The sequence below is a fragment of the Rhineura floridana genome, chromosome 4, assembly GCF_030035675.1.
Source record: "Rhineura floridana isolate rRhiFlo1 chromosome 4, rRhiFlo1.hap2, whole genome shotgun sequence".
NCBI classification, from domain to species: domain Eukaryota; kingdom Metazoa; phylum Chordata; class Lepidosauria; order Squamata; family Rhineuridae; genus Rhineura; species Rhineura floridana.
In genome coordinates, this window is record NC_084483.1 from 187,859,932 (window position 1) to 187,883,675 (window position 23,744).

At 44.0% G+C, this 23,744-nt stretch overlaps 1 protein-coding gene across 2 annotated transcripts; it reads left to right on the top strand.

The window, feature by feature from the left end:
* The first annotated feature begins 1,921 nt into the window (after window positions 1-1,921).
* On the top strand, window positions 1,922-23,509 carry LOC133384520 (MAL-like protein). Of its 2 annotated transcripts, none has more exons than XM_061626468.1 (4): window positions 1,922-2,108; window positions 14,799-14,966; window positions 16,678-16,809; window positions 21,925-23,509. In XM_061626468.1, the coding sequence occupies exons 1-4, from the start codon at window positions 1,998-2,000 to the stop codon at window positions 21,985-21,987; spliced, it is 474 nt and encodes a 157-aa protein (XP_061482452.1). In that variant the 5' UTR covers window positions 1,922-1,997; the 3' UTR covers window positions 21,988-23,509. The 2 variants fall into 2 exon arrangements, with proteins under 2 accessions (XP_061482452.1, XP_061482453.1); XM_061626469.1 differs by lacking the exon at window positions 1,922-2,108 and adding an exon at window positions 4,880-4,899 and having other exon boundaries at window positions 21,925-23,508.
* Window positions 23,510-23,744: the final 235 nt, after the last annotated feature.

A 23,744-nucleotide genomic window follows, 5' to 3' on the forward strand; every position in this document is an offset into this window, starting at 1 on the left:
ATAAGATGGTATCTGCAGGAGGCCCTCACCTGCAGAGCACAGTGATCAGCTGGGTATATAAGGGGTAAGACGGTCTTTCAGGTATCCTGGTCCCGAGCTGTATAGGGCTTTGTACACCAAAACTAGAACCTTGAACTTGGCCCGGTAACAAATGGGCAGCCAGTGCAATTCTTTCAGCAGTGGGGTGACATGTTGGCGATACCCTGCCCCAGTGAGCAGTCTCGCCACTGCATTTTGCACCAGCTGCAGCTTCTGGACCAACCTCAAGGGCAGCCCCACATAGAGCGCATTACAGTAATCCAGCCTGGAGGTTACCAGTGCATGGACAACAGTGGTCAGGCTATCCTGGTCCAGAAACGGCCGCAGCTGTCTCACCAGCTGAAGCTGGTAAAAGGCACTCGTAGCTACTGAGGTCACCTGGGCCTCTAGCGACAAAGATGGATCCAGGAGTACCCCCAGGCTACGGGCCTGCTCTTTCAGGGGGAGTTTGACCCCATCCAAAGCAGGCAACTGACCAATTATCCGAACTCGGGAACCAGCAACCCACAGCCCCTCCATCTTGCTAGGATTCAGACTCAGTTTATTGGCCCTCATCCAGCCCACCACCAAGTCCAGGCAGCAATCCAGGGCTTGCACATTGAACATAGTGTTTCCCCAACATTCTGATGGAATTCCCTTCAGCCACCCAATTCTGTCTGGTGACCTCCAGAGAGATGCTGTGTTCAAATGCAGTACATTAAGCAGTTGGTGGTGTAGGGAAGGGTTATGCAGACAGACTGAGTCTAATAATGTTTTTTATTGTATTACGAGCCAGTGTGGTGTAGTGGTTAAGGTGCTGGACTACGACCTGGGAGACCAGGGTTCGAATCCCCACATAGCCATGAAGCTCACTGGGTTACCTTGGGCCAGTCACTGCCTCTCAGCCTCATGAAAACCCTATTCATAGGGTCACCATAAGTTGGAATTGACTTGGAGGCAGTACATTTACATCTTACTTATTGTATTACAATTTGCGTTCCATGGAATTAAAATGGCAAGACAATAAAATGCAATATAAGAACTAAAAGGAGCAACAAAAATACAATTTGAAATCAAGATGAATATTTAATGTGGACATGCCGCGGACAACCTGAATGAAGCTCATGGACCATAGTTTGGGAACCCCTGCTGTAGTCATATCACTTCTAACCTCCCTGAGCTGATCTCACAACAGCAGCAGCAGCAAGTGGAACAACAAGGAAAAAGGACAGAACTTGCTGGAACAGCTCTTCCTTTCTTCCTCTCCTAACCCCTGCTGTCCTCCTCCCACCCTTGGGCACCTGGTTACAGGTTTGTGCCTTAGATGGGTTGCTCTGTAGAGGAATTCTTGTTTAGTGCCTCTGCAGACCATAGGAAGGTGGCATCCTACTCTCACCAGCTGATCCTTTCTGCGGCCTGGGGTGGTGACCAAGTTACCTTCTTTTGCCAGCCTTCAATAGTGTACAAAGCAGATTCAAAAAAATATAAAATTGTGTGATCATTTTGTCACACAAAACTATTGCTTTTTTTTAAAAAAAGTTTTCTATAGTTTGCAGTTTTTCAGAATCGACAGCAAACAGATTTTTAAAGATTTCTCTCTGTTACCATCACTTAGTAGAAATGGACTGAGCTTAAAAAGGCCCCTACCCAAGTAAAATGGCTCTCATGGGGAGCCTTGGAATGCAAAAGCATAGAGACTTGCACCTGAAATGTGGGTGTGTCTTCTCTCTCTCTCTCTCTCTCTCTCTCTCTCACTCTGACATTTGATCTCTGAGCTCTTTCTGATGGGCTTTATTAACTTTAGAATAGATGATGTGGTGATGAGTGGAGCTACCTGCCAAGCTGGAACTGGTTCCACCTTTGACGTCCACATGGGTGTGTCGATGGATACTATTTTAAGCTTTGCATGCCAGCAGCGTTGCAGAGATAACCAAGTGTAGCGGAGCTGTACTGACTACAGCTATTTAGACCGTACAGAAATGGATCCCAAAAATTCAGGACCAACTTCTGGCTGCTCGACACCTGAAAATATTCCTTCTGGACTGGACGTTTTTAGAACAATACCATATGCCTTTATTCTGCCAGAGCTGGTAAGTCGACTGCCTTCCTTTTATTATAGTTCTTTTAGTTTTATTTATTTATTTAGTTCTATTTAACAAAGAAGCACTTTGCGCACTATATTCTCCACAGCATTTACACATAATAGGGAGTCCTCTGGCACTTGCAGGGAAGGGGCTGTAGCTCAGTGGTAGTGCTTCTGCCTTGCATGCAGAAGGTTCCAGGTTCAGTCCCTGGTGTCTCCAGGTGCGGCTGGGAGACAGCCCTGCCTGAACCCCTGCAGAGTTGCTGCCAGTCAGTGCAGACAGTACTGAACTAGATGGACCTCAATGATCTGACTCAATATAAGACAGGTTCCTATATTCCTATACATGGCATATTCAGGTTGACACACACATGTGCATATAGATCACACACACACACACACACACACACACATACATACATAAATAGGCTTTCACACGTGTCTCTTACTGGATCAGGAACTGCAAGTGTAAAGCTGTTATGTATCTGAATGTGCCCCAGAGTGCCCATTTCATTGCTGATGCCGTCTATCTGCATCACCGTTGCTTTCAGTGGGACCATCTCTTCCGGTTTAACAAGCAATGTTGAAGTTGCAATCTGTTGTCTAAATCCTGGGTGGCAAAGATTCCCAAAATGGGGCATTTGAAAAGGATGGAGACTCAGGAGAAGAGATCCTTTGCGAAGGATATTAGAGAACTGCAACTCCCTGGAAATGACACAGGTGGGACTGAGAGTGCAAGGCACTGATGGCAGAAGTTAGGCAGAGGAGAGCCAGTTGGGCTCAGTGTACATAGAGCTTCCACCAGCTGTAGAATGTGGTACCTTGTCAGTATGCCTCCTGTCCTCTTCATTAGGAAGAAGTTCAACAAGTATAGCAGTTATGCATAGTGGTTTCAGTACCAGTTCTGGTACCGTTGCATCCTCCCCACTTGCTTATGTTGAGGCAGAGCAACAGGTTTGGGCCTTTCCGGGTAAGAGAAGATAACACTGGAGACCTGAACGTATGAAAGTCTGAAACTCACACCATTGGTCCATCTAGCTTAGTGCAGCCTTCTCTGGCTGACAGCAGCTCTGCTAGATTGTGGGAAGAGGTATTTGCTATCACCAGCTACCTGGCTCCCTTACGTGGAGAAACTGGGGATTGGATCTGAGTCCCTCCTGCATGTAAAGCAGGCCCTTGAAAGTGCTCTTGTAACCCTTCCTTCCTTCCTTCCTCCTTCCTTCCGTTGAAACCCCAGGGTGGCTTAAAACATTATGATAAAATGGTGAATAGAAGAAACAGTAAATATAACAGCAACAACAAATGGCACAACAGAGCAGGAAGAACATCCACATATAATCTGGCAGATATACATGGACAGCATTCCTACAAGACTGATCTCCAAAGAGCAACTTGCGTGTCCCCCAAGGATGCACCTCCGCGTTTAGCTAACGTTAGCTAGAAACTCTCAACTTTGTCTGGCTGTGTGGAACTGCCAGCTGTGTTCTCTCTCTCTCATTCCCCCCCTTCATCCATTTTCTTAACTGGAAGATGTCACTTCCAACTCCCCACGGTTATCTCACTCAAAAACACAGAGAAATTCCTAATGACCAAGAGACCACCTCTTAGGAACAGAGGAAGCGGCCTTACACCAAGTCGGACCCTTGGTCCATCTAGCTCAGTACTGTCTACACCGACCGGAAGCCGATCTCCAGGGTTTCAGGCAGGAGTCTCTCCCCGCCCCACCTGGAGATGCCAGGGATTGAACTTGGGACCTTCTCCATGCATGGAAGATGCTCTATCACTGAGCTACAGCCCTTCCCCAAACCATTCTTAACCATTGCTGCTATTGATGAAATATCCACTGGCCATGCTGGACTCGTACAACAGCAGTCTGCCTAGGAGAGCAAAGGTAATCCAGCAGCCATTAGCGGTGCATTGTGGTGCCCAGCCTAGATCCTCTCCAATCCCTAAATATTCCTCTCCTGGAGGCTGATTGCGGCTGAGAATATAGCAACGTGTTCTGCTCGTGAAAGGTTTTCTCTGGTCAGTTATCTTACAAAGAGTTAAACCCAGAGACAGAATAACATAATGACTGTATAAGTTTCATTTCCAGTTGACGTGCATTTGGTACCAAGCAACTGAAACAAATGCTTCACAAGTGAGAAAGCAAGGTTGACTTGTACAGGTGAGAGGAGCAGAGAGATCCAGGTAGCTGCACCTTTGGAGGCAGAGTCCTGCCAGCTTACGTACAAAAGCTTTTTGGAGAAGACCAAATGCCACCGCACCATCATCCGTCGCCAAACATGTTCTTATGCACATTTATTTGGAGGTTAATCTATTGATTCCAAGAGTTTTCTTCCAAGTCAGTGTGCTCTGGACATTGGCCTATTGTAGTTGTAGTCCGTGATTTGGAAAACAAGGCAGAGCAACTGAGTCACTGCAGCCCAGCTGTGTTCTTCCCACTGAGGTTTATGGTGTGTGGACTTCAACACTGTCAGACTTTGTGTTTTACAAAGGTAGGGCTTATTGAGCAAATGCTGCTTTGGTTACAAATTTAGCGAATTGGAAGAAATGACCTAATGGCATTGATGATTAGGACTTAGCAAGAAAAAACACCCACTGATTTATGAAATGGAAAGCCACTGCTCTTGGGATATGACATGACTGATGCACCTTACTTACCTCATGGCTCTGGAATGTCCATTAAGGAGTGTGGCAGGCAATGGATTTTCAGTGAAACAGATGGCACACAGGCAGCAGCAGATCAGAGGAACACTGGCTGAAGATAGGCACAAAAAATGGCAAAGCCTTGGAAAGTAGGGTTTATCTTCCTCTACTGACCTTTTCACATTTTGCAAAATGGGCAGTTTTCACATCAGAATGGTCACGAAAATTTGGTGCCCCACTAAAAGACTTGAATTCTTTGTTTGGAATATTATACAAAAAAGGGGGGGAATCCAAATCACAAGCTTCTATCAAAATAGGAACACAGGAAGCTGTCTTATGCTGAGGGTCCCTCCAGATCTTTTTTGTATGTGTATTCTACAACATGCCATTCAGGCAATAATGGTGCATTGGTGGTGGATTTATATTGGACCATCCACACCTTATTTTACTTTATTAGCTATTCTGCAATGATTCCCCAACAATGTTGCATGATTGCTGTCTGGAGGGGCACTCTTGCCCTTTAGCACAACAAAAAAATGTAAATGTACTGCCTTCTGACTTATGGTGACCCTAAGAATAGGATTTTCATGAGGCTGAGAGGCAGTGACTTACCCAAGGTCACCCAGTGAGCTTCATGGCTATGTGGGGATTCGAACCCTGGGCTCCCAGGTCCTTGTCCAAATAAATAAAACTGGAACATTTGTGATGTAAAAAGTTACAAGATTTTAGCAGGAAGTTACAGGTCATGCACTGATTGGAAATCAAGCAGTACATCTGCCCTGAAACTCTTGCAGGTGCTAACAGTCTTAATATCGGGATTGCATTTAACCACCCCGATAGTATCATGAGCACAAATGATCATGATTGCACAACAAAAAGGACATCTGGACGGGACCTATGTCATTGGTCTATCTAGCTCAGTATTGTTTGACTGACAGGCAGTAACTCTCCATTGGGTAGACCAAGGCAGTAAATCTGCTGGGACATGTGGGGGGTGATTGTGTCTTGCCACATCATGGAGGATCGTACTGCAAGAAAGAGGGTTGGATGAATGGATTTTCAGACTTCCTCCTGCATTATGATTGTATGATGATTTATAGATGGCTTTAAAAGGTGGTTAGATAAATTAGTGGAGGACACACATTTATCAATGGCTATTCACCGTGCAGCAGCCATGTTTGGAGTACGTCATTCCTGAATACCAGTTGCTGGGAGGTGGGGGGGAGCATCGGCCAGAGAGGGCCTCATGCCTTGCTTGTGGGCTTCCCAGAGGCATGTATCTGTCCACTTCAGGAAATTGGTTCACGGACTAGATGGGCCTTTGGCCTAATCTGATCCAGCAAGGGGCGCTCGTGGGGTTCTTATGTTGTCTAGCTGGCTTTGCAATAGAATATGGTGGGTGCAATTGAGAAAGTTAAGTCCAACAGAATCTCACTGAAAAGTGCTGCTCTTGTGCAGCTTTCGTCAACACGTCAGTGGGGATTGTGCAAGGTGAGCTTGCAGTATTTTGTGCTTTTAGTCCAAAAGACGCTGTGTACTACACCTACCATACATTTCAAGCACATGACTTTCCCAAAGAATCCTGGGAGCTGTTGGTTGTTAAGGGTGGGGGAGACTGTAGTTCTGTGAGGAGTAAGCTACAGTTCCCAGGATCCTTTGGGGGAAGTCATGTGCTTGAAATGTACGGAGCGTGGTCTCTGTCTGTGTATTTCTCTTCTCATACAGTGGGCTACAGTATTTTTCTTTAAAAATGTGCATTTTATAAACAAAATAACCATTCACATAAACACAAAGGCTTTTGGAATCATACACAACCCTGTCTCAAGACTACAGCAGTGAAGTTCTGACCATAATTTCATTGGCTTGGATGGTGGGAGCATCCCCTGAGTGGAATCCTACCTGAAGGACATTCCCACCAGTGGAAGGAGGGGAGGTTCATTTCACCAATTCCCCCTTTCCTCTGTTGTTCCCTACCCCCCCCCCCCAATTTGCTCTGGAGGGTTGGTAAAGCCTCTGAAACAGCATGAGTGGTGGCACAATAGCTGCGGTCAAAAGAGGTAATCAGCAATATTTATCTTCACCTTTTTGCCCCCACCTCTGGTTGGATCTTGGTCCCATCTGTGAATGAAAGCAGCTCTTCGTTGCACAGACAAGGGAATAGTCGTCTAGGGTCTCAGGGAGACCCTTTACTTTCTTAAAAGCAGGGTGCCAGCAGGGTCCCTACATCTCCAGCATCCTATGAGCCAATCAGCATGAAAGGAAAATGTGTTAGCCACTAAGAAGAGTCTTCTAGCATGCTTCTTTGTCCCTTTCTGCTGATTGGAGCCAATCAAGATTATTCTCATTAGTTAACACACTGGCTTTTCATGCTGATTGGCTCCTAAGGACATCTGTTGTGAGAGGAGGCATTAAGAAGGATAGAGAAGCAAAAAGCAGTATTCAAACCTGGCCAGGTTATTCTATAATATTAGGTTGTATAGTTTTAGAAGGGGTGTGGCTGTGTGGGGGTGTAGCTGTGATTATCATGAAAGGACCCTACACTTCTGAATTTGCCACTTACACTACTGTGCACAGATGCCTAGTTAGGATTTAAGTCAAAGTTGTTTCTTTTTAAGCAAACCTATTTTTACTCTCCCCTCCCCACCCTACCCTACCCTTCAGAACCCGTCTGATTGCTTCTCAACAAGGGTGGTTCTGTGCCTCTCTTGAAAGCGATCCTTCCTCATCAGCTCTCAATGGGAGTGGGTCTGAATAAGTAGAAGATAAAATGTACCTGTTAGTGGGCATGAAAAGTTCAAAGTTAAATATCCCCCCCCCGCCGCCAGCATTGCAGTGGTAACTCTGGGTGGGACTCTGGGAACACCTTTGCAAAATATGTGTCCATTTATAGTGGCTGCTGAAGGAGGTATGCAGGAAGGAACTGACATCCACAGACACCTGTGTAGCCAGGTTCTTATTGTAGAATTAATGATCTGGATGATTCATCCAGAGGTGTAATCGTCCAGGGTCTTGGGGTGTGTGTCTTAGACCCCTTACCTTTTCAGAGCAGTGTCCCAGCAGGGTCCCTATATCTCCATCATCCTATGAGACAATCAGCATGAAAGGGGAGTGTGTTAGCCACTGAGAAGAGTCTTCTAACACACTTCCTTGTCCTTTCCTGCTGATTGGAGCCAATCAGAGTGAAAGGAAGTGAGTCAGCCACTGAGAAGACTCTTCTCAGCAGCTATGACTCTCCCATTTCATGCTTATTGCTCCTAGGGATATCTGTTGTTGGGGGAGAAGGTTTAAAAAGATCTCATTCTTAACCCAGCAGCAAAAAAAAAAAAAGGGGGGGGGCAAAGCTATGACTAACATGAGGGGTCCTTGCACTTCTGAATTTGCCACTACACTACTGGATTCATCATCTGTTTGTAATGAAAAGCTTGCACAAATGAGATGAAATATGCCCTAAATATAAACACGTTTGTTGTTTTAATGTGTACAAAAATGCATATATTAGTGAAAATATATGTAGCCAGTGTGGGAAGTGGTTAGAGTGTTGAACTATGACCTGGAAGAACTGAATCGCCAGCCAACCATGAAACTGACTGGGTGATTTTGGGCCAGTCACTGTGAGAGACAGCCTAACCTTCCTCACAGGGTTGTTGTGAGGATAAAATGGATAGGGACGAACCATGCACACCACTCCCACACCTTGGAGGGAAAAGGTGATACAGAAATGTAATAAACAGATAGATAGATAAAACAAACAAAAATACATTATATTTGGAGAAATTGCTTTGCAAAAATGTGTACATAAATATTTCAAAAACACCCTAAGGGGACAAAATCCAAAAGCAAAAAGCAGCCCAATGAGGGCTGAGCATGCTCAGTTGGAGAAGAAAAACAGAATATGTGGTTAGAAGAACTGGAACGCCCTGCTGAGAGAGGATAGCGCAAGCTGCCTGGAATCCTAGATATGAGTGCTCCTTTTATGAAGGAGAAAATACCGTGACATTTTTTGCAGGCCCACTTACTGTGTAAGATTTCCAACCAAACAGAGAATGAAAACTTCAATATCTGGCATTAAGCAAGGCCTAAGCATGCACATGCTATTAACCCCATTGAACTAATGACTGGAATATTGTGTTTGCATCCTGCTTCTTGTACAAGCAGCCCTCATCCTGTAGCAGCAGCAACGCAAATAAACTTCTAAAGAGAACCTAGGAAGGGCACAGAAAGATGTGACATAAAAAGAGAGCTTACAGCAGCCATACTGCTTCCTCCTGGCTTTCAAACTGCAATGACAGACACACAGTGATCCTGAAGGGGGCTTAGCCCTCTGTCTTGCCTCTTCCCCATGCTTCAGCCCGGTTGTTCACCATTTCTTTTTTAAATGAACTTTCTAAAAAGAAACATGAACATTAAAAAAAAATCCATTAGGGTTGCCAGGTCCATGGCCTGAGACTGATCCTGTATCTTTAGGAGAAGAGAAGGTCAGCCAAGTGCAGGTGTTCTTGCGACTCTGTAATGGGAAAAAACCACAAGGTGGAATTCTCCCTTCCCCCTCCACAACTTTTAAAGATACAGAAGACCTCTTGGTTGCCAGGTTGTATCTTTAAAAGTTGTGCAGGTTTTTTCCATTGCAGAGTTGCAAGAACACCTGCACTTGGCTGACTTTCTCTTCTCCTAAAGATACAGGATCAGTCTCAGGCCATGGACCTGGCAACCATAATATCCATCCATCCATTGCATTATTTATTTGTCTAAGGAAACTTTTTGAAGGGCAAAGCTGTAATGGGAAGTGGCATGGTTTCGTGATAGTATCATAGGGAACCAGCCAATCAGTGCTATACATGGCTGTCTTCTGCTAAGAATATACAGAAATGTATTCCCCACCCATCAATAGCTCACTCCTATGCATGTCTACTCAGAAGTAAGTACCATTGACCTCAACAGGATTTACTCCCAAGCAAATGTATATAGGATTTCAGCCTCAAAGTGGCTACAGAGAGGGCCATTCCAAGCACCTCCAGTCCTTTACAACTGCTGTAAGTTTCTTCACCCATAGAAATTAAACGATGCCTTTATTCAATGAGCAAAATTAATGCAGCTTATTAAGTCAAAACCAATTTTTGTGCCGATCTGCGAGGAAAATTTCCCTAATCTACTTTTAATGACTGCTTCTGGGTGTTGGTGAAAATGCTAAGACAACCTACAATAAAAGGGTTCCCAGAGAAGTAGCTGTATTAGGGTTTTTTGCAGCAAAAACTAGGAGTCTTGTGACACCCTAAAGATGAACAAATAATAAATAAACGTGCCAGTCTTTAAGATGTCACAAGAAGCTTTGTTGTTTTAGAGTGTTTTTTTTAAAGTCAAGTTGTTTATGAGTTTCTGTTTGTCAAGCAACAGAAATAGCTGTACTGTCATCTATTCCTCCCTATCAAGTTCAATGACTTGTGGGTGGAGACCTTGAAAAATGCTGAGAGAAGGAGAGGGTGGGTGAGTGTGGAGTCCAGGAAAAAATCAGTGAAAAGAATCAGGATCATAGAGTTGGAAGGCATGTGTTGCCTTGGAAACAAGGCCTGAGTGAAAACACACCGCTGAAGAATCCACAGTTAAGAGGCATTCACGTAGCAAAAAGATAGAAGCTAGGTGGGTTCAAGCCAGTTTTGTGGAGAAAGCACACTTGTCCTTTATGTGTTGGCTGTAGATCGGGATTCATGATTTTGCAAAGTAAGCAACAGAATAGGGCTCAGGTTGTGGCACAATTATCTAGGAATTGCCCAGAGTGGAGAGTACATCCATTCTCTTGGATAGTTAAGGAAACATTCATTCAGGCAGCTCTGATCTGAATAACTGGGTGGGTTGGTGGGAGCACTGCTTCACCGCTCGCTGTCTGAGACACGAAGGAGTCTTCAGCCCAGTTGCAGCCTGGAGAGCTTGCTCATCTTATTGAACCCTTCTGAAAATAGCAAAAGACGATCTGACCCAATCCCTTCCCCATCCCTCCCTTCCATCTACTAGATCAAGCAGGACTCTACGTAGGCATGTGTGTGTGTGCGTGTGTGTGTGTGTGCATTGGCCCTGGAGGAAGTAGCCTGATAGCATTCCCTTGTGTGTTGCTGTGGGGTTGTTAAAGATATCAGCGGGATCTCTAGTTTGTGAACTGGCTCTTAGGTGGAAATGTGGTATATAAAATGTCGATGTAGTACATCAAAGGTGTGGAAGCTGTGGCCCTTCAGGTGGCCAATGACCCAAGGACGTTGAAAGCTGTAGGCCAGCAACATCCCTGCTGTAAATAAACAAACTCAAGGAGTCTTATATGCCCAGCCGATCACTGCGCTCTGCAGGTGAGGGCGTCCTGCAGATACCATCTTATCAGGAGGTCCATTCCACATAACATAGGAAGCGGACCTGGAGTGTTGTGGCACTGACACTTTGGAATTCCCTCCCCTTAAATATTAGACAGGCGCAATCTCTGTTATGTTTTCGGCTCCTACTGAAGACCTTCCTCTTTCAACAAGCCTTTTAAGTAGAGACCTTATCCCAACCTGTGTCTGTGCTGGAATTGCTTTTTAAGATGTTTTGTTTTAATATTTTTAAAGTCTTTTGTTGTTAAGAAGTTTTCAAATGCTTTCAGTGTTTTTGTTTGCCGCCCTGGGCTCCTGCTGGGAGGAAGAGCAGGATATAAATTTAATAAATAAATAATAATAAAATAAATAAGCCAGCTCTGTGCAGCCTATATGGGCCTCTCTATGTGGCTCTCAGGACTCTGCCCATTTTTATTTTGTTTAGCAGATCTTCATAGGGCAAGCGGGGAGGGGCTGTAGCTCAGTGGCAGGACATCTGCTTTGCATGCAGAAGATCCCAGATTCAATCCTGGCATCTCCAGGTGGTTCTGGAAGAGAACCCTGTCTGAAACCCTAGAAAGCTGCTGCTAGTCTGTATAGACAATACTGAGCTAGGTGGACCAACGGTCTGACTCCATATAAGGCAGCTGACTCTGTATAATATTCCTAAAAGTCAAAATCACAATCAAGAACAAAAAACTAAAAGTGTAAATGAAAATACTGTATGTTGATCAATATAGGCTGTAGTTCTAATAACATTTACCAGGGAGTGAGGACCATCGAACAAATACATAAACATGCATAGGACTGAGCTGTAAATGTGCTATTGCAGGGGTCACCAACCCTGTGCCCATGGGCACCATGTCACCCATGAAGATTGGCCACTTTGAGAACAGGATGCTGGACTAGATAGGCCTTTGGTCTAATCCACTAGGGATCTTGTGATCTTATGTAGTCCAGCAACATCTGGAGACTGAGTCTAGCCTCCCATTCTGAGGCATTTCGACATCCATGTTCTATGGTAATGTTCTATGTCACCATCATTGGTGCTTGCAGACAGGGCCCCCAGACTCTGAGCTTTTTTTTTTATTTAAAAAGTAAGTCTCTAGCCCTCGTAGAAAGAAAGTTAGGAAGCAATACGTGCAGGTATCCTTCTGAGCAATTTCTGTGAAATGAGCCAGACTGGCTGCTCCTGCCTGTTAGTGTTTTTAACCAAAGAGTGAAGCCAGAGCTATGATTGATAAGCAAGTGGTTTGGACACCAGGCAGTAGGAATCCCTGAGCTCCTATAGAGCTACTGTTTCCCCCTCCCCTTTAGAGTAGTTTCTTTTGCTTCTGTAATATTTTCCAATAGTTCTTGGAATCTCCAGTTTGCCTGGCCCAGGAATTCATGAATAATTAACTGTATAGTTAAATTACAGTACAAAGATATACCTGTCTACTTCAAAAATAAGTCTCTTTGTGTTTATGGGGCTTACTCCCAGGTAATTGAGTACAGGATGGCAGCCTAGCCCTTGGTTTAGGATTGTCATTGGGGAAAACAGGGTTCTTGTGCCTTTAAAAATTGTATCTCGACAATCACGACCAGCAGGGCATAGCTGGCTTCATGTAGTAAATATGAGATTGTCAAGGGTGGGGCGGGGAGAAGCAGCAATGACTTTATTCCCTCTAATTTTGTGTTATGCCCCTCCCCCCTGGCACCCATTTTGTGATTGGCACCCACAGCACTCTCTCAAAATTTGAAATGTACCCCCCGGTCCCAAAAAGGTTGGTGATCCCTGTGCTATTGACATACTGGTTAGAATCGTAAACCGCTTAGAGGTCTTTACTTTCAAGTGGTATACTGTATCCATTTTGTTAAATAAATAAATAAAGCAGGTGATAGTGGGATGTTGTGTGCTGTGTTGGAATATTTACTTTGCCTACAATACCAAAAAGCCTTGGGCCAGCTCTCCCCTTATTGTAGCTGCTCTGCAATAAACAGGTTTTTATTATCTGTAGAAATAATTTGTAAAGCATGTATAATGCCTTAACAACATGTTTTTGGATGAAAGCACATTGCGATTTTAAGGAATTTTGCTTGCAAAGTTTTTTTTTTAATTAAAGTTGTTGTTTTTTTTTAAATCATTTTTCTCTTGCTGCTGTCTGATGGATGGGCAAACCCTAATTTCAAGATTGCTTAGAAAGTGATAAAGCCATTGACCTGCCATTGACCTTATGAAGAATGAGATTGGATTTCACAACTGTGAGCTGCACATTCCAGCCTCACTTCCTGCACTCGTCCAGGATACGCCTTTCACTGTTACACTAGCACAGAACATTGAGCACGCTACTTTACACATTCCAATGTCAAAATAAGCATAAATAATGTTAAGGCAATCACATGGATTAGATGAACACCTGAACTTGGAATCGAAAGGGAGTGGTTGGCAGGCACTTAGATGTGGAATTGCATTCACATGACGGACTGTGGTGATGCATTACTTCAATGCAATGCTTAAAGAATGTGTTGATTACCGAGCTGTGCTATAAATTTCAGGAGTTGTTTTAATGAACAATTTGTTGAGCAGGTGGGGGCAAATGAAACCCTCCTGAAAAATAATGAGGGGCAGGAATTTCTCTGTAATTATCAGACGGACTCACCTACACGAAGTAGCCAGGGGTTTTCTGTTCCCCCCCCTTGCTTAAACTTTTTTTTAAAAGCCCCATGCTCTTCACAGTGGTGTAAGGCTCTCGCCACAGTTTCTTGTGGGCCAGTGGTGGCTGGTAGCTCCATGTCCGTGTGGCAGTGGAATCCACTTCAGGTTTTAGTCCAAACTCTCAAGGAGCTGTTGAAGGTGCTATCCACCTTGGGTAGCTCCATGAAAGTTCAGACTAAAACCCAGAGCGGATTCCACTGCTGCACTGACATGCACCAGTTGCCACTGCTGTGGGCTACACTTTCTGGAATGCCCTGAGAGCAACACTGTGTCATTACCATAGAACATGGATGTCGAAATGCCTCAGAATGGGAGGCTAGATTCAGTCTCCAGATGTTGCTGGACTACATAAAATCACAAGATCCCTAGTGGATTAGACCAAAGGCCTATCTAGTCCAGCATCCTGTTCTCAAAGTGGCCAATCACATGCCCATGGGAAGCCTACAAGTGGGGCATGAGTGCAACAGCAACAGCACTCTGCCTCCTCACTTCTGATTCCCAGCAACTGATATTCAGAGGCATACTGCCTTCAACAGTGGAGGTAAAATATAGTCAGCATGTCTCGGAGCCATTGGTAGACTTATCCTCCATGAATATGTCTAATTTTCTTTTAAAGCCATCCAAGTTGGTGGCCATCACTATCTCTTGTGGGAGTGAATTCCATAGTTTAACTATGCACTGGGCAAAGAAATACTCTTTAATGACTGTCCTGAGCCTTCCAATGTTCAGATTCATTGGATGGCCCTGGGTTCTAATACTAAAAGGCCTCTCTACCCACTTTCTCTGCACCTCTATCATGTTCTCCAGAACTCAGCTTGGTTTAACACTACAACTCCCGTCATCGCCAATGATTGGCTTTGTTGGCTGGGGCTGATGGGGGTTGGAGTTCAACACCTTCCGGAGGTCCAGAATCCCCATCCCTGCCTTAAAATCTATAGAGAACACAACCAAGTTGATATGGTATGAAATGGATCCAGCAATGTTTATTATTGTGTCTTCATTTTTCTCCTCCTTACAGATCTTTGGCTGCTGGGTTTGGATCCTTGTAGCAGCTACCACAGTGTATTTCCCTTTGCTGCAGGGATGGGTCATGTATGTGTCTGTCAGTTCCTTTGTCATCTCCCTGATGCTTTTACTGTCCTACCTGTTTGGCTTCCACAAAAACTTCAGCTCCTGGAGAGTCCTGGTAAGAGGAGAAAATCACATGCAGTCTATTCTATGTCCTTTATTTATTTGTTTGTTTGTTACATTTATATCCTGCCCTTCATCCCAGAAGGAGCCCAGGGCAGCAAAGAAAACACTGAAAGCATTCTAAAGCATCTTAAAAACAGACTTTAAAATATATTAAAACAAAGCATCTTTTAAAACATATTTTTAAAGCTTTACAAATGTCTTAAAAAGCAATTTGAACACAGACACAGATTTAGAATATGTATATATTTATTATTTATATATTATCTGATTTATATCCCACCCTTCCTCCCAGCAGGAGCTCAGGGCAGCAAACGAAAGCACTAAAAACACTTTAAAACGTCATAAAAACAGACTTTCAAATACATTAAAACAAAACATCTTTAAAATGTTTTTTAAAAAAGCTCTCAAAACATCTTCTAAATTATTTTTTAAAAACATTTTTTTTAAAAAAGGTTTAGGAACATATTAAAAAGCAATTCCAAACCTGCTGTTTCAGAGGGAGTATGACCCCATCCAAAGCAGGCAACTGACCAGTTATCTGAACTTGGGAACCACCAACCCACAGTGCCTCCATTTTGCTAGGATTCAGACTCAGTTTATTGGGCCTCATCCAGCCCACCACCAAGTCCAGGGCTTGCACGGCCTCTTCCGATTCAGATGTTACAGAGAAATAGAGCTGGGTATCATCAGCATACTGCTGACACCTTGCCTCAAATCTCCTGATGACCGCTCCCAAGGGCTTCATATAGATGTTAAACAGCATTGGGGACAAGATGGTACCCTGTGGCACCCTACAGCACAACTGCCAGGGGGCCAAAAGACAGTCACCCAATGCCATTCTCTGAAATGCCATTCTACCCTGGAGGTAGAATCGGAGCCACTGTAAAACAATGCCTCCGAAACCCATCTCATTAAGTTGGCTCAGAAAGATACCATGTTCAATAGTATCAAAAGCTGCCGAGAGATCAAGTAAGAGTAACAGGGTTGCACTCCCCCTGTATTTCTCTTGATAAAGGTCATCCATCAGGCCAACCTAGGCCGATTCAGTCCCATAACCAGGCCCTAACCCAGACTCGAATGGATCAAGATAATCTGTTTCATCCAAGAGTACTTGTGATCGCTGTGCCACAACCCTCTCAATCACCTTCCCTAAGAAGGGTGTGTTTGCGACTGGTCAGTAATTGTCGCAGACCAATGGGTCCAGGTTGGGCTTTTTCAGGAGCAGTCAGATCACTGCCTCTTTCAGGGTGGCTGGAACCACTGTGTCCCACAATGACGCGTTGACCACAACCTGGATCCATTCGGTCAAACTCCCTTGGCAAGTTTTAATAAGCCAAGAAGGGCAAGGGTCAGGAGGACATGTTGCTGGCTGCATCGTCACAAGCACCTTGTCTACGTGATCAGGCCGCATCAACTGAAACCAATCCCAAGAATTTGCAGCACTACTAGTTGTAAGTAGGAGACCCCTCATAGAGCTACAGTTCCCAGGATTCTCTGGGAGAAGATATAACTGCATCAGAGTGCTTTCAATGTATGGCAGGGATGTGATCTTGGCAAAGCTTCATCATCTAGCCTAGTTTCTTTTGACTAGTAATATATTTTCTATATTTGCATAATGCACGCAGCATAGACTGCAGAATTCAACTTCTCACTTTGTTTTAAGGCCCCGATCTAAGCACACACCTGTTGCTTTCCTTTTTCAGGATAGTCTGTATCATGGAGCCACGGCCATTTTCTATATGAGTGCTGCAGTCCTGCAGGCTAATGCAACGATCCGTTCGGAGGCGCCACAAGCATTTACACCCCTCTACTATCAGCTCAATGCTGCAGCTACAGTAAGATACCGGCATAGCAGAGGAGGGGAAGGGATGTAGCTCGGTGGCAGAGCATCTGCCTTGCATGCAGAAGTTCCCAGGTTTAATCTCCAGATAGGGCTGGGAGATGATTTCTGCCTGAAACCCTAGAATGCCGCTGCCATTCAGTGTAGGTAATACTGAGCTAGATGGATCGATGGTCTGACTTGGTATAAGGCAGCTAGCGTCCTATGATCTTAAGTCCTACATTTCCTAGTCATGAACTTGTGAACTCCTCCCCTCAGCACAGCCTTGAGGAAGAGTTCAGATACTTCCCCTTCTGTTGTAGATAAACCACAGGTTATCATGACATCTGATCCCAGACAAACTATAATTAGGCTTAACTATGATTCCTGAAAACAAATCATCTTTAAACCATGGTTCATGAAACTGGTTTGTTTTACTAAACCATAGTTAGGGCTTATATGTATACTATACTGTGGTTAATCAAAGATGCAGGCAGAAGTTTCTGCTATTGTATCTGCACCAGAGGGAGAAATGTGCTAGCCCAAGGCTCACATGGGTCCATCCTTGTAACGCTAAACCATAGTTTAGCATATTGAGCAAATGCAACCTGTGTGTATGCTATAAAGTCTGTCTGATTTTCTTGTATAATTGCCTGTAGAAGACAGCTAGATGTTTCTGCAACAAAGGGTTATTCCATTAAAATGAAGTGAGTCTTGATGATACCCACAGGAATTCACGGGAAAGTTTACACAACTCAAGACTCAAAGGGCAAATTGTTGTGCCTTGCTGTTTATATCTCATCACATTAGAATAGATTACATCCTTTTTTTCACTGATTAGCTCAAGTAATAAATATGTAGTGTTCTTCTGATAGGTTGTTTTTGCTTAATGGCATAATTTCCTGATCTAATTCTAATCAGGTAATGCGTGGCGCCAAGATTTGTTAACTGCATCTACTTGGTTACTCCCATTAAATTGTAATGAAGAGTGAGTGGCCCCAAAGACATGGACCTCCTTGCCACCAGAATGTAGCCAATTGCCATTTTCCCCATTTACTGACACAGGTTGAATAAGAGATGAAGATCCATAGCTACCACTTGTAAAGTTTGCTAAGCTACTGAACTCTTTCGCTCCATGTGACCTACAATTAATGAACAATCAAGGCCGACCAAGGACGTCACATTCATTTTCCTGGGATGTGACGTCCCTAGCTGTTTGGATTTTGATCTGAGGTGGGGAAGCGCCATAGCTCAGTGGCAGAGCATCTGCTTTGCATGCAGAAGGCCCCAGGTTCAGTCTCCGGCATCTCCAGGTAGGGCTGGGAAAAAATCTTGGTCTGAAACCTTGGAGAGCTGCTGCCAGTCAGACGAGATGACACTCAGCGAAATGGACCAATGGTGTGACTCAGTATAAGGCAGCTATGTTCCTATGTGGTGGCAGTGAAGACAGATTTGAATGTGGTGAAAGAAAAAGTAGCAGTTTTGAGGTTTGGGGATTGACTGGCAAAGAGCTGCAAGTTGCTCTGCCCTGTAGGGTGTACCTGGGATCTGCCCCCAGGCTGGAGGGACTTTATGGGTCTGACTCAACAATTTGCCACCTATGGGACAAGGCCTGGAGAGCCAATGGGAAGCCGGAAGGCATGTGTTGTGTTGTGGGATGGTGTCCAATGGGCTTGCAGCATCCTCAGACTAGAAGAAGAGATTCGTGGCCTGGTTGCCATGGTGTTGGGGATATGCCTTCTGACCCTTAAGGCCCCTGGATGCCCTTCATGAGCTTTTGGAGGACCAAAGAACCTTAAAAAAGGCTACAGTTAGAGCCTGGTTAGAGTGTTGGACTACGACTTGGGAGACCAGAGTTTGGATCCCCACACAGCCATGAAGCTCACTGGGTGACCTTGGGCCAGTCACTGCCTCTCAGCCTCAGAGGAAGGCAATGGTAAACCACCTCTGAATACCACTTACCATGAAAACCCTAGGGTCGCCATAAGTTAGGATTGACTTGCAGGCAGTCCATTTCCATTTCCAGTGATGCCATCACAGGGTGCTGTTTAATCCTTTCCACTTTTGATTTGATTCTTTAACCACTTTGATCTGCAGAACTGATACTTTTACACGCAATGTATTTTCTGCACGTGTAAGGAACATATTTTTCAGTGTGGTAGCATTTACACTGATATTAGCAGAGCTTGGAAAAGTTACTTTTTTGAACTACAACTCCCAGCAGCCCCAGCCAGCATGACCACTGGATTGGGCTGATGTGAGTTGTAGTTCAAAAAAGTAACTTTTCCAAGCTCTGGATATTAGGTAAAATGCCTTTGTTGTACTGTTTCCGACACGTGCTTATAAAACTTATTTCCCCATTGTTATTCAGGTAAGCATACCCAGATATGTAAAGCTGGCAAATCTAATAGTTCAAGGAAATAAGTAATTTTCTTGTTTCATAATTATATTTAAGTACTGATTTTGTTTATATTTGGAATTGTTTTTAGGTCAATTTGTTTTTAACTTCTGACTTTTATAGATAATCTTAATGTTTTATGTAAACTGATGGGAGATTTGGCAATTAAGTGGTGTACAAATTTTATTAAATATATAAATGAGGTGAATCTAGTCAGCTTGCCAGGGTACACCAGCCTTTTCCTGCAGAGGGGGTAGGAATAGAAGGATCTGTCCATTTCAGTTCTCTCAGTTTCTCATTTTTCTAATCTTAAATTCAGTTCTCCACATTTCTGCAGCAATTTGCTAGTTTATTTTCTAAAAAAATCCTCTTGAAAATTCTTCGGCATTTTAGTGTGAATTTCTCATGATCAATGCATTTTTGTATGCAGCTATGACAAACGCACACATTTTTGCAATCAATTTCACCTAATATAATACATTTTTATACCAATATATACATTTTGTGCACATTTTCCCCTAATATATGCATTTTTGTAAATATTCTTTGGTTGGAGAACCACATCACAAAATTTAGATAAGTGCAAATTTTGAAGGATGGCTGTGTTTCGATTCTGATATTGTTTCAGAAAGTGCAAATTTGATAAGCTTTAAATGCAAACTGAATCAAATTTCTCCCCCCACCCCTAACAGGGAGTCAGGTGATGCTCTGGGATGAGCACTGCCTGTCTGACTACTCACTTTCCACCTATTCTATTTGAGAGATAAACTATTAGAAAAATACCCCAAGTTTCTCCAATATCTTTTTCTCAGAAATAGGGATGGGTGAGAAATTCAACTCAATTTGTATTTCAGGCTGAATCGATCAAATTCACACTTCCTGAAATACTATGAGAACTGAAACAAAGCCATTCTTTGAAACCTGCACTTATTCAGATTTTGCAATGCAGTTCACCACCCAACATGATTACAAAAATGCAGATGTTAGGGGGCATATGAATATATGAGCAAAAATAATCTAATCTATATTTATTATTTATTTATTATCTGATTTATATCCCACCCTTCCTTCCAGCAGGAGCCCAGGGCGGCAAACAGAAACACTAAAAACACTTTAAAACATCATAAAAACAGATCTTAAAATACATTAAAACAAAACAATGTTAAAAACATTTTTTTAAAAAAGCTTTAAAAACATCTTTTTAAAAGGGTTAAAACATTATTAAAAAAACATATTAACAACCAATTCTAACACAGACACAGAGTAGGATAGGTCTCAGCTTGAAACGCTTGATGAAAGAGGAAATTCTTCAAAAGGTGCCAAAAAGATAACAGAGATGGCGCCTGCCGAAAAGATAACAGAGATGGCGCCTGCCTAATATTCAAGGGGAGGGAATTCCACAGGGTAGGTGCCACCACACTTAAGGTCCATTTCCTATATTGTGCAGAATGAACCTCCTGATAAGATGGTACCTGCAGGAGGCCCTCACCTGCAGAGTGCAGGGATCGACTGGGTATATAAGGGGTAAGATGGTCTTTCAGGTATCCTGGTCCCGAGCTGTATAGGGCTTTGTACACCAAAACTAAAACCTGGAGCTTGGCCTGGTAGCAAAGGGTAGCCAGTGCAATTCTGTCAGCAGCGGGGTGACATGTTGGCGATACCCTGCCCCAGTGAGCAGTCTCGCCGCCGCATTTTGCACCAGCTGCAGCTTCCAGACCAACCTCAAGGGCAGCCCCACATAGAGCGCATTACAGTAATCCAGCCTGGAGGTTACCAGTGCATGGACAACAGTGGTCAGGCTATCTCAGTCCAGAAATGGCCACAGCGGTCTTACCAGCTGAAGCTGGTGAAAGGCACTCCTAGCCACGGAGGTCTCCTGGGCCTCTAGTGACAAAGATGGATCCAGAAGCACCCCCAGACTACGGGCCTGCTCTTTCAGAGGGAGTACGACCCCATCCAAAGCAGGCAACTGACCAATTATCCAAACTCGGGAACCACCAACCCACAGCCCCTCCATCTTGATAGGATTCAGACTCAGTTTATTGGCCCTCATCCAGCCCACCACCAAATCCAGGCAGCAGTCCAGGGCTTGCACGGCCTCTCCTGATTCAGATGTTATGGAGAAACAGAGCTGGGTATCATCAGCATACTGCTGACACCTCTCCCCAAATCTCCTGATGACTGCTCCCAAGGGCTTCATATAGATGTTAAACAGCATGGGGGACAAGATGGTACCCCGTGGCACCCCACAGCACAACTGCCAGGGGGCCGAAAGACAGTCACCCAATGCTATTCTCTGAAAGCGACCCTGGAGATAGGATCGGAACCACTGTAAAACAGTTCCTCCCATACCCATCTTACCAAGTCGGCCCAGAAGGATACCATGGTCAATGGTATCAAAACCCGCTGAGAGATAAAGTAAGAATAACAGGGTTGCACTCCCCCTGTCCTTCTCCTGATAAAGGTCATCCATCAGGCCGACGAAGGCTGATTAGTAAAGACAGCCTACAAGAATGTGTTTATTAAGAGAAATTTGCACTAAAATGCTGGAAAATTTTCATGAGGATTTAAAAAACTTCACAAATTGCTGTGGAGAACTGAAATTGACAGATCTTTCCATCCCTATTCAGAAGAAAACACTCCTTTGGATTTCCTGTTACTCAGGGAAGCTGGGAGCTCCAAACAGTACATGTTATATACCAAACTCCATTTTTCCTCCCTTTTCTTTTTCAGCTCTTTGCATTTATCACCACACTGCTGTACATTCTCCATGCCTTCAGCATCTACTACCGCTGAAAACTGCAAGGGAAGAATGTGACAAAAGACCAAAGAAGACCCTACTTGGAATCCATGTCCCCAAAACAAATGGTTAACATTTGTGTAAGGACAGTTGAAACTGAGGTCATCCATCACCTAGCACCTTCTCATTTTAGGCGGAAGAGATAACTGGGTTTTATTTAAACATGCATTTCACTCAAGCTGTGCTGTGTGTATGAGAATGCAGCAGAACTACTATTGTCTGATCCTTGATTATCTAGTTATCCAGTTATCCAGAAACCCGGTCTGTTCCCCAGATTTGTACCTTGTAAAGCCTGTGTAAATAACACTCATTTATCTAGAGCATTGTTTTTCAAACATTGTATCATTTCCTCTAATGATGTAGCTGGGTATGCCTGCTCTGGAACACCAGCTTGTTGCAGGGGATTCTGGGATATGTTCTAGGTGAGCACACATGCTTGGAGGCATTGGCCTGGCCTGTAAAGTCCCACTGTTGCCCTCTGTGAACTCAGAATGTGCCTTGAACACACCCCACACTCTCCTGTCAGAGCTACTTGCCTGTGGTTGTTTTCTAATTAGGTTTCTTTGATAAGCTTCTAGAGAATTCCAGGACTTCACTGGAGCACACACTTTGAAAACGATTCCTTCAGGCCATTTGGATAAAATATGTTTGGATTGGGCTATGGCTTCCATAAACAGATGAGAATTGTTGTCCAAGAGAGATTCACACATTACTTTTTGATGCTGTACTACTGGCTAAGATATTGTTACCTCATCAGATTTATGTGGAAAATATATATTGAGAATATTCCTGCAATGGGAAACAGCTTGCATTTACTTCAGGGGATGAATAAATATTAACTCTGGTTGATGGTGGTGCCACCAAGAGAGGACTTTGGGGCAGAATTCAAGGGTCCCACTCAGCAGAATGGTCAGGAGGGCCCCCAAACACAGCAAGGCTGGCTGGCTTCAAAGATACAGTAACTGAAGTAATATGCATTCCCAGAGTCTATAATTACCAGCAGGCTGTAGCAGAATTTGAAAGGGGGCACATAACATTTTTTTAAACAATCAAATAAATATGGTAAATACCAATGGTAAATATGAGGGTTCACTAACACAGAAGATTCACCTGTGAAATTGGTGAAGTTGTCATCCTGTCATGGTGATATTACTGGGCCACAGAGCAACGTATGAATTGCCCTTTCAATATTGCTGATATATGTAAAGGTGTTCTGTCCTTTATTATTGTTGTGGTCCACCCCAATCTCCGAGCGGCGAAATTTCCAGGGGTCCCTGCGCTTGCCCAGGGTTTGGTTTCCTTGGGAAGAAGGACAGCGGGGACTATGGTGTCTTTATGAAATATGGTTTATATATTTACACACATTCCAACCTGAGCTTAGGATGGAGGGGTTCGAGGCATCAGCAGTCCTATATCCAGCTTTTTCATTAGGGTTACAGGAGGCACCCAAAAGCCATGGTGCAGAGAGACAGTCTCTCTCTGCCAGAGCTTGGAAAAGTTACTTTTTTTGAACTACAACTCCCATCAACCCAATCCAGTGGCCATGCTGGCTGGGGCTGATGGGAGTTGTAGTTCAAAAAAGTAACTTTTCCAAGCTCTGCTCTCTGCCTGCCTCCAGTTCCCAGCCTTTCTTAGACACAACTAACTACACAAGCCTCTCCTAGGCCCCAGGAGGGGGGGGAGGCTCTCCAGAAGAGTTTCAATGACAAAAGGATCTCCCTGGCCCATTCACCAGTTGATGGGCACCTGAGAC